The sequence below is a fragment of the Sinocyclocheilus grahami genome, unplaced genomic scaffold (genome assembly GCF_001515645.1).
Source record: "Sinocyclocheilus grahami isolate Dianchi unplaced genomic scaffold, SAMN03320097.WGS_v1.1 scaffold318.1, whole genome shotgun sequence".
In the NCBI taxonomy this organism is placed as follows: domain Eukaryota; kingdom Metazoa; phylum Chordata; class Actinopteri; order Cypriniformes; family Cyprinidae; genus Sinocyclocheilus; species Sinocyclocheilus grahami.
In genome coordinates, this window is record NW_015505497.1 from 817,184 (window position 1) to 830,890 (window position 13,707).

Below are 13,707 nucleotides of genomic sequence, written 5' to 3' on the forward strand. Positions count from 1 at the left end.
GCATGTAGATTCTATAAATTAATTTCAGTTTTAGTTTTTTTTTAAACATGCATGTAGATTCTATAAATTTTAATTTCAGTTTTAGTTTGTTATTTTTTTTAAAACATGCATGTAGATTCTATACATTTTAATTTCAGTTTTTTTTTAAATTTTTTTTTTTTTTAAAACAAGCATGTAGATTCTATAAATTTTAATTTCAGTTTTAGTTTTAGTTTTTTTTTAAAAATGCATGTAGATTCTATACATTTTAATTTCAGTTTTAGTTTTAGTTATTTTCGGTATACATTAAATTAAACAAAAAAAAGAGAGAAATGTTTCCTTGGCAACCAGCTGAAAAAAAAAAGTTTAATTTTTTGCAGTATATTTTATTTTAGTAAGATATATTTTATTTTATATTTTTGTTTGTAATGAATTGTTTTTATATGTCTTAGTAGGCTATTTTTGCCACTTTTATATTTTTATTTTAATATGTATGGAAAATGTATATTCAATCAATTTTATTTTTTTCAGTTTTAGTTATTAAACAAAATGTAAAATGAGAAATGTTTCCTTTCCAACCTAGTAACACCATAGAAACCACTCAAAACATATTAGAAATATGTTAACAGCTTTAACATATCGGCGAATTTAGCAGGTATTCTCTGAGTTTGCAATTAATACATTTCTTCTTCTTCTTTATCGCGCTCTGTTCTTTATCAGTTCTTTATCTTTAAACTGACCCAGCAGGTCTCAGTGAATCTATTGTCAGGCGGCTGATTTGAAGTGGGCTCTTTCTTGACTCGCGATGACCAAAGGGCCTCTTTGTTTTCACAGAAGCCGCAGAAGATGAATGTCCATCACATCCTGTCTCCAGCGTTGGTGCCTGGTGTCCGCTGTCTGATTGACAGCTGAATGAATGAAGCCAAAGCTATCTCCTCTAACAGCTCTAACAGAGACATGACTGTTTTTTATGACCGCTTATCCTCATTTGTTCCAACACTATATTCGGACACTTTTTTAAATATTTCCTATAACATACCTCACATGTGCAGTTGTAAACTATCAGTACTAATGTACTGTAATGAATCTGAACCGTCCTGAAACTACCAGTAGAGGGCAGGCGTGTTCTTTGCTGCAATTGACATCTATCACCACGAGAGGGCGACATTAATGCACTTCTTTTTTTTTTTTGCCTGCTGTCATTATTGTAGTAGCACAAGGGACTCAAATAACTGTTTACTAATAAACCAAAGTGCTAAATAATAATAATAATAATAATAGAATCTTGATAGAGAAATGTGGTTGATAAATAAATATAGTAGTTAAGTAAAATGTAGTTAATAAGTAAATAATAAAACTGCCTTGGTCCTTGGTGTACAACTCAGTGTTATTTTAGTATCACTGATATACATGTAGTTTTTGTCAATATTTAGCATTAGATTTTATTTAAATATATCTTCATACTTTTACACTTTGTATTATGTTTTTGAGTTTTTAGTTTATTTAGGTTTAGTTAGGTTAGTAATTCACCTTGAAAAGGAGAAATGTTGCCTTGGCAACTGAAATAAAACAATTTTTTAGGAAATAAAATTGTTTTTTATACATATTTTTATTTATTAATTCATGTTTTTATAGTTTTGTTTTCATTTTTATTTTAATTAATTTTTTTGGTCATTTTTATGGGTTTTAGTGTGTTTGTTTATTTATTTTATATATGTAGTTTTTAAGTTTTAGATTTTAGTTTTCTTAGTTTAGTACTTCAACATGAAAATAAGACATGTTGCCTAGCTGAAATAAAATACATTTAGCAATTTAGTTTGTTACCAATAATAATCCTGGTACAACATTCAATTTAATAGATCGGCGCGATTTATGTAGTTGTTATACACTGTGTTCAAATTATTTTTTAATTGAAAAGTGAAAACTAATCAATAATTAATAACTAAATAACTAAACCATGCTATTCAAAACTTCAACCCTGTTTTTCTTGCAACCTCTGCCTTGTTGATTGCATAAGATTGAATGTAAAGCATTATTTCCTTTTGATAACTTCATGATTTGCTGTATACATAAGCAAACTTAATTGGCTATATTATTTTTATGCTACATCCTTTTCTTGTTTGCAAAGTTATTTCCAGAGCTGCGTATGTGGTTCAGACAGTGATGGAGATGTTAGTGAGGCCTGGTCTCTGAGGAACTGGCCTCTTTCGACATGATTTACAGGCTAAAATGTACCCTCGCTCCTCCTGCACTCAGCATTCGCTCATGATTTCACAGGCACGGGGGTCATTTGATCAAATAGATCATAACAGCAGCACAGATCATTTAGTCTGATGAGAAATGTTCATAAGATCTGATTGATTTCAGACTGGCATCTTGGCAGATCTGAGCACGGTGCGAGACGCTGCTGAGATCTTACGAATGACTAAACTCTGAAAATTGAAGTGCAAAGATGCAAATCGACTGTCAGCATGTTAAAAAGCTCAACAGCTCATCAAAGCAGTTGGACATAGTGCTGTATTAGAGGTAAAAAATTATATAAATACTTTTCAGTTTCTGGCACAAACCGATCGTTTCGTGTGTTAGGACATCAATGTGTCATCACGAGCCGCAGGGTTTAATTTGGATTTGTCTGTGCATGTGTTTTTAGTCTCATAGATTTTGTTACCATTGCCATGCATTATAAGACTGATAGACTGCAACGGCTGGAGTTAAAAATCATAATTTGTGTTCTACTGAAGAAACAAAGTCACCTACATCTTGGATGCCCTGGGGGTAAGCAGATAAACATCAAATTTTCATTTTTGGGTGAACTATCCCTTTAATCACCATTGGTAGCACGATTTATTGTAATGCTTTTTTTCTCAGTTGGTCAAAACAAACGTGGCAGACTTGTTACTTACTTGTTCAGATGACAATATACGGTGAAAATGCTTATTTAGGTCATATATTCCAAAACGTAGGCTAGAATCTGTGAGTGCAATATCCACCGGTGCGGTGTGAACTCCTCAAAACATTAGATTCATCAGAGCTGTTGCCCTGCCACCGCACAACCCACACAAGGAAGATAATTCCACACACAGCTGCAATTGCACGTTTTCAAACAGAGATGGCGACAAAGAGGCAAAACTTACACTGCAGCTTTAAGTATAAATTTACTAAATAAAAATATATTAAAGCTAAATAGAAAAAGTAAATGAAAACTAAAAAAAAAAAAAAATGGAATAGATCACATACAGTATGGTGTTAGTTTCTCAAATCTTTTAGACAAGAAACATTTTGAGACAATCTATAATTATGAGCAGTGGTGTTATTGTTAAAACTAATACAATTAAACCAGATGCTCATTCATGGTCATTAGCTGGTCCAAGCTGGTTTAGATGGTCAGTCTTGTGGACTAGAAACAGGTTTGATTTCAACCTTGTAGACCACTTTAAGCCATCAACAAACTAGCTGCTCATTTATGATCATTAGCTGGTCCACACTGGTTTAGATGTCTGATTTTAGACCAGCAACAAACCACATGCCAGGTTCCATAAAGCAGTTTGGGCATCTCAAACTGGGATGGATCAGAATTTATACACAGCAACATACAAAGTCTTTGAAAAATCTGAAGTTTTGCAGAATATACATGAAACTCCAGTCCTCACCCAATAACTTTCCCATGCATATGTTTTGACATTTCAGGCATTGTGCGCTTAAGGTCAGGCTGTGTGTTTGTTGTGGTTATTAAAGTATGCAAAGTGAAAACCTCAGCGAAAACTGAATAAAGCAGCAACTATAAATGTCCTTATACATATTCAGACTCAGTGGATAAAGAAGTGTAACTTGCCAGAACGGTCTCACAGTTTGATTTTTATTGTTAAAATTACCATTAAGAGTTCAGTAATATTATAGTACAGTATAATCAGGTCTGTTCAATAACTGTCCAGTGAATACAGCAATGAAATAGAAAGCTAGTATAGATATGATTATACAAAAGTGCTCTTGAGTTATACGGTATTGTATTTACAGGTTTTCAAAAACAAAAGAATGAAAAGAAAGAAAAAGATTGTTGGTTTATTCTCACTTATTCAAGTTAAAGTCAACATGAAACTCATTTAATGTCTGTATTGTGACACATTTTTGAGTCAAACGGAACAAAAATGATTTCATCCATCAGGAACTGATTTCATTTTGATTTCATGTTAACTTTAAGTTGTTTCTGTTGACTGTGGATATATATGAAATACTGAACACTACGTTGTGTTGAAGTAATTCTACCTGCAGATGTATGTAGGAGAGAGTGGGGTAAGATGTGTCACCCCTAATCTAGCTAACTGCATCATTTTTGTAGAATATTTTGAATATTAACCCTGTTTTGGGGCTGGTTTGTGAAAATCATGTCAAAATATTGTTTGACATTGCACAGGTTACCCCTAAGATGGGGCAAGTTGTGTCACTGAACCACTATTATTAGACACTTGTTCCTTATTTCCGTCAACATCCTGAAATATAATTAATTATAAGTATTAATGTGGGGTCATTAGCAATATTTTGCAGCAAAAAAGGTCCATTGTCTATTGTCAGTACAGTCATAAAAAATATTTAAGCCTAAATTTAACATTTCTGAATTTGAGTTGCATATAAAATTTCCATTCATTTGAAATACACAGTTATAACATAAACTAATAAACGTCTTGTGATGCATATTTGTCAGTTGTACATAAATGAAACGGGTCAAATTTCTCCACTCCAAGAAATCATGGCATGGTTTATGATTAACTATTGCACCTATTTGATTTCATTTAAATTTTCATGTTTTCAAAATGCCTTTATTCAAATTGCTTATAATCAGTTTGAATTTGTTCATTAAGAAATCAAGTGAATTTATTCACTTAAAAAGTATGTGCATGAATAAAAAATAGCTAGCTGTAAAAACAAGTCATTTAAAATGTATGAGATTGAAACAAATTGATTTTATTGACGGTAAATGTATAAACCTGGTTATTGTGAATTTAAATATGAATCATTTGACGTTTTTCAGGTTTTTATGTTAAAACTGTGTGATCTAAATGGTTGGATATTTAAGTTAGAATACATAAATCAATGCAAATTTAGTTTAGTAGTGTGGCCAATGTGAAACTGCAGTTAAATCATTGTGGGAAAATTTTTGGCCCTCATGCAAAATTCCCAATCGTGGATTTTACCCACAAAAAAAATTGCTAAACAACTGTAGATCTGATGACAAACTGCAGTGCGCGCTTATAATAAAGAGAATGATATCATGCATTGTGTGGACGCTAACATAGTTAACATCATTGTTTTCGTTATAGTTATCTTTCTTGCTGTGAACAAGCCTTTAGTCTGAAGTCTGTGTCATTCCATGTGAAGTCAATCTTGATATGCGGCACAGTTTACCCCACTCTCCTTCTCATTCATCGATTTTGCACAATTGAATTTTAATAAATTACAAATGACACCATTTAGTAGTTAATATACATAAATGTATAAGAATAGCAACAACAGTTCTCAGCTCCTCCTTATACTCATAAATCATATACTTGAACTATTCTAGCATGTGACCTTTGACCTGAGTGAATTCAATTGACCTATTTCTGATAATACTCTAAAATAAAGTAGTCAGTTGTACAGTGACAATAACATTTGAAAAGCATCGCAAGTTGTGGCAATTTCCAGAGCAAAAAAACTAATCCATTCAAAGTCATCACAATCATTGACTATCATCGACTGTAATCAAAAGAGCTTTCATTTTTGAATCAGGCCAAACGGCAACCTTGAAAGATCACCATTAGAAATGTTATTTTTACACAGTTTGTCATGAAGTGCGCCGCAGTTTCACTATTCCTCCGGACAGCCCAGAAGCTCCGCCCTCATAGTGATGCGTCCATACCACGACCACGGAAGAATCCGGATGAATCGGGCGTAGATCGGCGGATCTAACACATTCTTCCTGTGTGTTTCATTGTCAAAGTTTCCTTGGAAGATCTGTCAATGACAGAAGGACAATGCGTAATTTAAAAAATGCTGAATCAGGCCTTCTGATGTCATTTAAAAGTGCACAATAATGTGGCGGTAAAATACGACCTTTAATATATAAAGCAGACGTTTGGCTTTCATACACCCTTAACCTGAGCTCTTTTAATAGCACTTGTTAAAGGACGTCGTTCACAGATTAGTCCTCTGAGAGAATCTATTCCAGTAGACTGTTTCTTATCAGCGCTGTCAGAATAGATTACCCAGCCAATACCACTAACAACCCCCAACCACCACACTCATGACCTTACAGTGTGTGTGTGTGTGTGTGTGTGTGTGTGTGTGAGGACAAAACTGTCTCTCTGTGTTGAGGGAGCAGGGAAAGGGCTATGAGAGGAAAAGATCACGTGACTGAAAAAAGCGAAAGGGAACGTTCACTAACAAATGAAAATTCTGAAAAATCCACCAAAAACTCACCCACATGAGTAAATCTGTATGACTTAATAGCTTTAGTAATAAACAACAATATTTGCCCATGCTACCATTTAAAATTGAGTTGGCATTGCTTTTATAATGTTTTAAAATGTCTCTTATGCTCACCAAGGCTGCATTTATTTGATTGAAGACATAACTTAATAATAAAGTTAAAAAAAGTAATAATGTAAAATATTATTACAATTTTAAAAAACTGTTGTATATCTTAATATAATTTAAAATGTAATTTATTCCTGTGATGCAAAGCTGAATTTTCAGCATCAGTGTCAGATGGTCCTTCAGAAATCATTCTAAAATGCTGATTTGCTGCTCAAGAAACATTTATTATTATCAACGTTGAAAGCACTTGTGCTGTTTAATATTTTTGTGAAAACCATGACACATATATACTGTATTTAGGATTGTTTATTTGTAATATAAATCGTTTTTTTTTTACATTATAAATGTCTTTACTGTCACTTTTGAGCAATGTAATTGATCCTTGCTGAATAAAATAATTAATTTCTTTAAAAAAAAATCTTACTGATCCCAAACTTTTGAACATTAATGTATTTATATATTTATTATGTATTGTATATTGATGCATATAAATGAAAATGTACCACATAGCAACACTGGCAGCCATGTACAACACTAGCTTCAGTCTAGTTGTATCCGTCTAATGAATGTTGAATTTTAAATAGAAATAACTGTCTCTCTTTTCTCCATAGAAGGACTCCTTGCTGGAGTTTTGTGTCTGAGGAAAGCTTTCGTCTTGTCAGCTGCTGCCGCTCCGGATGGAAAGCATAGAGGGGATTGTTCAGCTGGAGGAGGGAGATTGTCATAAAAATGCTGAGAGGTTGAAATTTGTCTCATGGCTAACGCCGATGTCATGTCCTTCACAGAGTCTGTGTGAGAAGCTCCATCTATTCCTTACAATTTTTTTTTTATAAAAGACATTTAAATGAATACATTATGTACTTTAGAATACTTTCTAAATACTAAATACTTTCATAAAAAATGATGGCATCTCCCTCAAATGTTCATGTACACAGCAAGTGTCCTACCTTATCCTTCTGTTGTTTCTCATCCTGATAGATGAGCCATTTCTCTCCATCATTACTGAATGCCACTTTGTAGGAACCGACAAACTGCACATGCCCAAAATCTTTGGCTCCTTGGGTGATAATTCCTGTGATTTTGGTGGTAATCAGCAAATCCACCTGGTGATAATGAGAGAGAGAGTTTTGTGAGGAAAGCAGCAGATAATGCATTCAAGCCCACATATATTACTGTAGAAGTACATCTTACATCTTTAAGAGCCCTCCACAAAAAACATACTTGTAAAATATTCCTGTAATACAATAAAATATTTGTTACAGAAAATTGTGTTTTGTCAGCATGCACATCTAATTTTGAATGGCAGTTCATGGAAAAAATTATGGAAGCCTGTTTCTGCCACAGAATAAAAAAAAATAAAAAGGTAATTGTGACTTTTTCTCTCGCAATTCTGTGTTTATATCACAATTCTGAATTGCAAGATATAAACATAGAATTCTGACTTACTTTCTCGTAATTCCAAGTTTATTTCTTGCTAATCTGAGTTTATATTATAATTCTGATTTTTTTCCTCAGAATTCTGAGTTTACATCTTGCAATTTTGTGTTTATATCTCACAAAAATATGTAATTTGTGACTTTTATCTCCCAATTCTCACAATTGACACTTCGCAACGACAAAAAATACATCACAGAGCAAAGAGCAAACTGACAACAGAGCAGGTTACGTTAGATATCAAAAACAAAATGTCATTTCTCTTTGTCATTTATTAAAGAAATTCAAACAATAAGTACCATTTTGTGGCTCTTTAATGTGTCAGAAGCGCCTCAGTTCAAGTGGCACATGAACCGATTATCTCTTCCTCTTTACTAGTTATATTGTGAAATAAACATGAATGAACATCAGAAGGTATCTTGTTTCATCCGCGGAAAGACATCAATTCACACCATTTTTCAAGTTCAAGTCCACCTACGTTAATCTATTCTACTGTCTGGTTTGTTTGTCGGACAAAAATGCCAGATTCGGCGTTGTGATTGGTCAATTGTCAATCAAATTCCCTGCAACGAGTCAGTTGTGAGTTTCTATCTCACAATTCCTTTTTTTCTTCTCGGAATCGCAAATTTCATGAAAAATCATGAAATTCTGATTTCTTTTCTCAGAACTGACTTTTTTTTTTTTGCACAATTTTATTTATTTATTTTTTATTATTGCAAGATAAAAAGTTGGTTACCTTTATAAAAAAATTAAATAAAAAGTATCCCATGATGGAAATGGGCTTCCATTGTAAAGGGTGTTATGGTGTCATGAGCTCAAAGATAGATTTCAGCAGCGATAAAATAAAATGACAAAAAGGAGAAAGTAAAACTGCAGGAGTAGCTGTGCAAAAATAGAAACGGGGCATCCAACATCAGGCGCTTGCAGTGTAGACAGCTCTCATGCCTAAAAGTGTCATTGTAAAGTAGGTTATACCTCTGGAAATTATGAGAAAGGTGTCTGAAGGTAAAACAAATCTCACACCTGCTTTGGTGGGACTGTCTCTCAACCTGTTATCTGTTTAATACAGCTGGAATTCACTGCCCTTCACGGAGTGATGGACATCAGACTAAATCACAGCCCTCGCCTGCACTGCAGAGTTCCCCTCGGAGGACCGGAGTTAATCAGCGCCACTGACACCGCAGGAACATCTTTAGGCTGCTGAATTTTGTAAGTCTATTACTTTAGTGGTATTACAGGATTTCAAGGCTGCTGTAATTAACTGCTCTGGAGCTTCTTGTTTTTGCTAAAACAGCCAGTCCCGATTAATGAACTTGGCTTTTATTAAAATAAGCCGTGCCTCATGAAAATAAGATAACATGATGCCTAAAGGCCTGAAACTACAGTATGCTTCTCTAAATTCGCTATATGCATTTCTGCATGGTTGGGGTTGTCAAAATTCTGAATTTGTCATTTTTTTCATGAATTAAATTTGGCCACACCCACAGGGTGTGTTTATGTAAATACTTATGTATTTAAAACAATAAAAATGTAGGTAATTTAGACTATTTATGCTTAATTATTTAGGCATAATTAGTCAAATTACTTGATCATGTGACTAATTATAATAATTCTAATTATTTGAATAAATCTATTTTAACTGAGTATTAAAAATAATTAACACAATCAAAGCAGAATTTAATTACACAGCACTATTGTTTTCATAACTCTAAAAATGATAACATCAAAATTCTCATTATTTAATACATAATTGAGTGAATTAAAATGTATTAAATATAATGAAAAAATTAAAACGTACTTATAAGTGCAATAAGCACATTTGTACATTATTCTTAAAACTTTGTACAATTGTATTATTTTTATAATTTTATTTTAAAATATTATTAATTGTACTGTTAATTGTTTTTACAGTATTGAAATTAGTTTACAGAAATATGTCTGCTCAGTTGGGAAAAACGTATTAGTCTGAATAAATATTAAACTTGCTATTTATATATTATATAATTAAATATTTCTGGAAATACCTTATTTGATAACATTTATGCACTGAAAAAAAAATTGGTGTAGAAATCATTTTTACTCAGGAATTGTTAGTAAGTGCCCCAATTAATTAGACAGAAATGGCAAATAACACATTGAATTAAATATTAAATTTTGAAGTAGAAGGCTAAAATAGTATTTTCTTGTAAAACTTACTACAGTAATCTTTGTTTTTATTTACAACTTTGAAAAATCGCTTTTTACAGCATAGATAATTCATATTAAACAATAATACTTAGGCATATTATTAAAATCTACAGCTGTTTTATGAATATTTTTATTTAGTTTCCTATATTCTGAATGGGGCACATATGTGCAGTCAGTTTGGTCTCTCTCTCGCTGTATTATTCTTTCATGAGGACTCGGGTTCTGCTTTCTGACCTGGACCGACGTGAGCGGCATTCACAGCAGCTCTGCAATCTCAGAGGAGCGTTTGAGCGGCCGGGCTCGGCTCTGCAAGCTTGCAGGTGTAATATAATATATACATTAGCCTGCTCTCTCGGATCCAATTTCCCGATCTCAGTTCAATGGCAGCAGACTCAGCCATTTAATGACATCACGGCTCTCGGGTCTGAGAACAAGCTCAGATTTACAGTCCGTTATAACGGCAAACAATGAGCAGCCCACCGGTTTAGTTCGATTAGTGATGTTGGTGGTACAGTAGCTAACCTCAGTCTCACCTGTGTGGGTGCATATGTAGAAATTAAAGATTATCCTGCAGTGTATTGAATGCATGAGGATTAATGTATTTATGTGGCATGGAAAACCGAATACTGAGCAAGGATGATGCCATATGACATATCCTACCACCCACCCTGTGTCAAATTCAGCCCACTTGGAGACCTAAATGATCCCATTTGCTGAAATAACTTTTGTGATATGGTATAACCTATTTGGTGCCCAATTAGAAATCCCAAAATCACCACATAAATATTTTCTGGTTGTCTTAACAATAATACTGTCTGTTTATCACTCTGAACACCATCACTGTTTGGCATTTTTAACTTACTCAGAGGCTGAAACTGAACAGGAAAGTTTCTACAGCTGTACTAAGTCGTGAATATTTAATGAGGCAAGCATTGTTTAGTTCATGATTTGTCGTCTGTTGCTAAATAACTCGGCATAATATTCGAGCACCTTTAGCATCGCATTTCTAGAGCAAAGCTTCAAAAATCAGGATTAATAGTGTTCTTAACTCGGGGTTAAAAGTGATGATGACCCAGAATTAAACACAGCGAGAAAAGCCCTATATTGTAGCTTGCTGAACTATTTAGTCTTTTGGAGCGCAATCAATAAATTATTATTTTTAAAATTGCTGAAAAACACCTAAAACCAGTCTGAGCTGGTTTGCTGGTCTCCCATCCTGGTCTGCGGCCTGGTTTTAGAGGAGATTTAGGTGCTAGTTGGTCGGGCTGGGATACAATATATCATTTGCATGTGTGTGTGTGTATATATATATATATATATATATATATATTAATATATTACTGTTCAAAAGTTTGGGGTTGGTATGACAGAGAAGTATCTTTTGCTCACCAAGGCTGCGTTTATTTTATGAAAAATACAGTAAAAATGGTATTGTTGTGAAATATTATTATAAGTTAAAATAACTGTTTTCTAATTGAATATATTTAAAAATGTAATATATTCCTGTGATGCGAAGCTGAATTTTTTTTGCATCATTACTCAAGTCTCGAGTGTCACATGATCCTTCAGAAATCATTCTGATAGGCTGATTTGATGCTTAAGAAACATTTTTTACTATCAATGTTGAAAACATTTATGCTGCTTAATATCTTTGTGAAAACCGTGACATATTTTTTGATGAATGGAAAGTTCAAAAGAACAGCATTTATTTGAAATAGAAATCTTTTATAATATTATAAATGTCTGATAGCATAAATACTGCCACTTTTGACCATCCTTCCTGAATAAAAATATTAATATCTTTAAAAAAAAACTTACCCACAAACCTTTGAACTACACTTTTCATATCTGTCTCACCTGCAGCCATTGGGATTGGTCATTATGGGCTGATGTCCATGCGTTGACCTTGCCCTGTTTGTCCAGTCTGGCCTTGGATGGTTCCCATGAGAACATGTCCATGTTCAGGGTCTGAAACACACTGGAAGAGGTGATCTGATAGTCCTGGATGTGTCCGGTCTTCATCCCCATGGGCTCTGAGCATCCTGAAAAATACAATCACAAGAGTCAACATAATTGTAACTCAGGACTGTGTCGGAGATGAATACTGCATGCTTCAAAACACAGACCTGTGAGCTCACAGCCCAGGAGCTCCATTCGCAGTGTGCAGTGCTTCCTACAGACTTGTGGGTAAATGCGGACGTACTGCGCTTCGATTGGTGGACTGAAGGAGTTGGCCGAGGGGGCATTATTATCAGTATTTCCAGTGAATATCTGCCGTAAAATAACATAAAACTTGCTATTACAAAAATTGCAAAAATGTTTACAAATAAATACCTGTACACTACCTTTCATCCACTAAGTTTTTTTAAATACTTTTATTCAACAAGGATGCATTAAATTGATCAAATGTGACATTAAAGACATTTGAAACGTTACAAAAGATTTCCATTTTAAATAAATGCTCTCTTTGTAACTTTCTATTCATTATTTGATGGTTTACACTAAAAAATTTAAACATTTTGAACACTGATAAGAAATAAGAAATATTTCTTGAGCAGCAGATCAGCATATTAGAATGATTTCTGAAGGATCATGTGACACTGAAGACTGGAGTAATGATGCTGAAAATTCTGCATTTCATCCAAGGAATAAATTGTAATTTAAAATATATTCAAATAGATAACAGTTATTTTAAATTGTAATAATATTTCAAAATATTACTGTTTTTCCTTGATTTTTTTAAATAAAATAAATGCAGCCTTGGTGAGCATGAGAGACTTCTTTCTTTAAAAACATAAAAAAATCATAACGACCCCAAAAGTTTGAACAATAGCGTATTTTAATTATTTAATATTATATTATCATTTTAATTTAAACTCAAATCATTATGTACATTTATTTATCATTATTGTAAAGCATTTACTAGCTGCCCTAGACTTCAAGAAATTATAATAAATGCTACATATAAGTAATAAAGTAGTTTGCATCCACATTACAGGAAGATTTCGCGCAGATTTCTAAAACAAGCGAGTCTGACTGATAAAAATAAAAACTGGAAAGAGGGGCGAGTTGGCAGGAGAACTTCTTAAGCGGACAGTTTCTTAATTTAAAAAAATCCCCCTTGGGCACTCTCATCTCATCTGGAACGAACATCGTGCCCCGTCTTACCATGTCCTCATCCGTGTCCTTGACTTTAAACATGCTCCAGGCCTTCCCGTCATCGCTATACGCCACTTTATATGATTTCACGTACTCTGGGCTTCCGATTCGCTTGGCACCCTGTGTTATCAGTCCGGTCACCCTCATCCTCCGCTGCAGATTTATCTGTGAGGGGACAGCACAAAATCAATGGCCTTAGCTCACAAGATGAACGAGTGAAGCCTTGTGGGCTGTGGAGTCATAATTTGTCCCTATCAGAAATTGCTGTGGTAGAGACAATGATGGCCATGCCTCTGGAGAGGGGATTTGTGGAGGTTATGTATGTGTGTGTGTGTGTGTGTGTGTATATATATATATATATATATATATATATATATA

The 13,707-nt window shown here is 33.7% G+C and overlaps 1 protein-coding gene across 2 annotated transcripts in view; it reads right to left on the minus strand.

The window, feature by feature from the left end:
* Positions 1-4,577: 4,577 nt before the first annotated feature.
* LOC107602080 (EGF-like repeat and discoidin I-like domain-containing protein 3) overlaps positions 4,578-13,707 on the minus strand; it is a 34,215-nt gene continuing 25,085 nt past the window's right edge. For both annotated transcript variants that reach the window (XM_016294491.1, XM_016294490.1), the window contains 5 exons: positions 13,339-13,494; positions 12,297-12,441; positions 12,028-12,212; positions 7,497-7,652; positions 4,578-5,967 (listed from right to left, as the gene is read on the minus strand). In XM_016294491.1, coding sequence (XP_016149977.1) covers positions 5,821-5,967; positions 7,497-7,652; positions 12,028-12,212; positions 12,297-12,441; positions 13,339-13,494 — 789 coding nt within the window. In that variant the 3' untranslated portion in view covers positions 4,578-5,820. The remainder of the gene's footprint in view (positions 5,968-7,496; positions 7,653-12,027; positions 12,213-12,296; positions 12,442-13,338; positions 13,495-13,707) is intronic.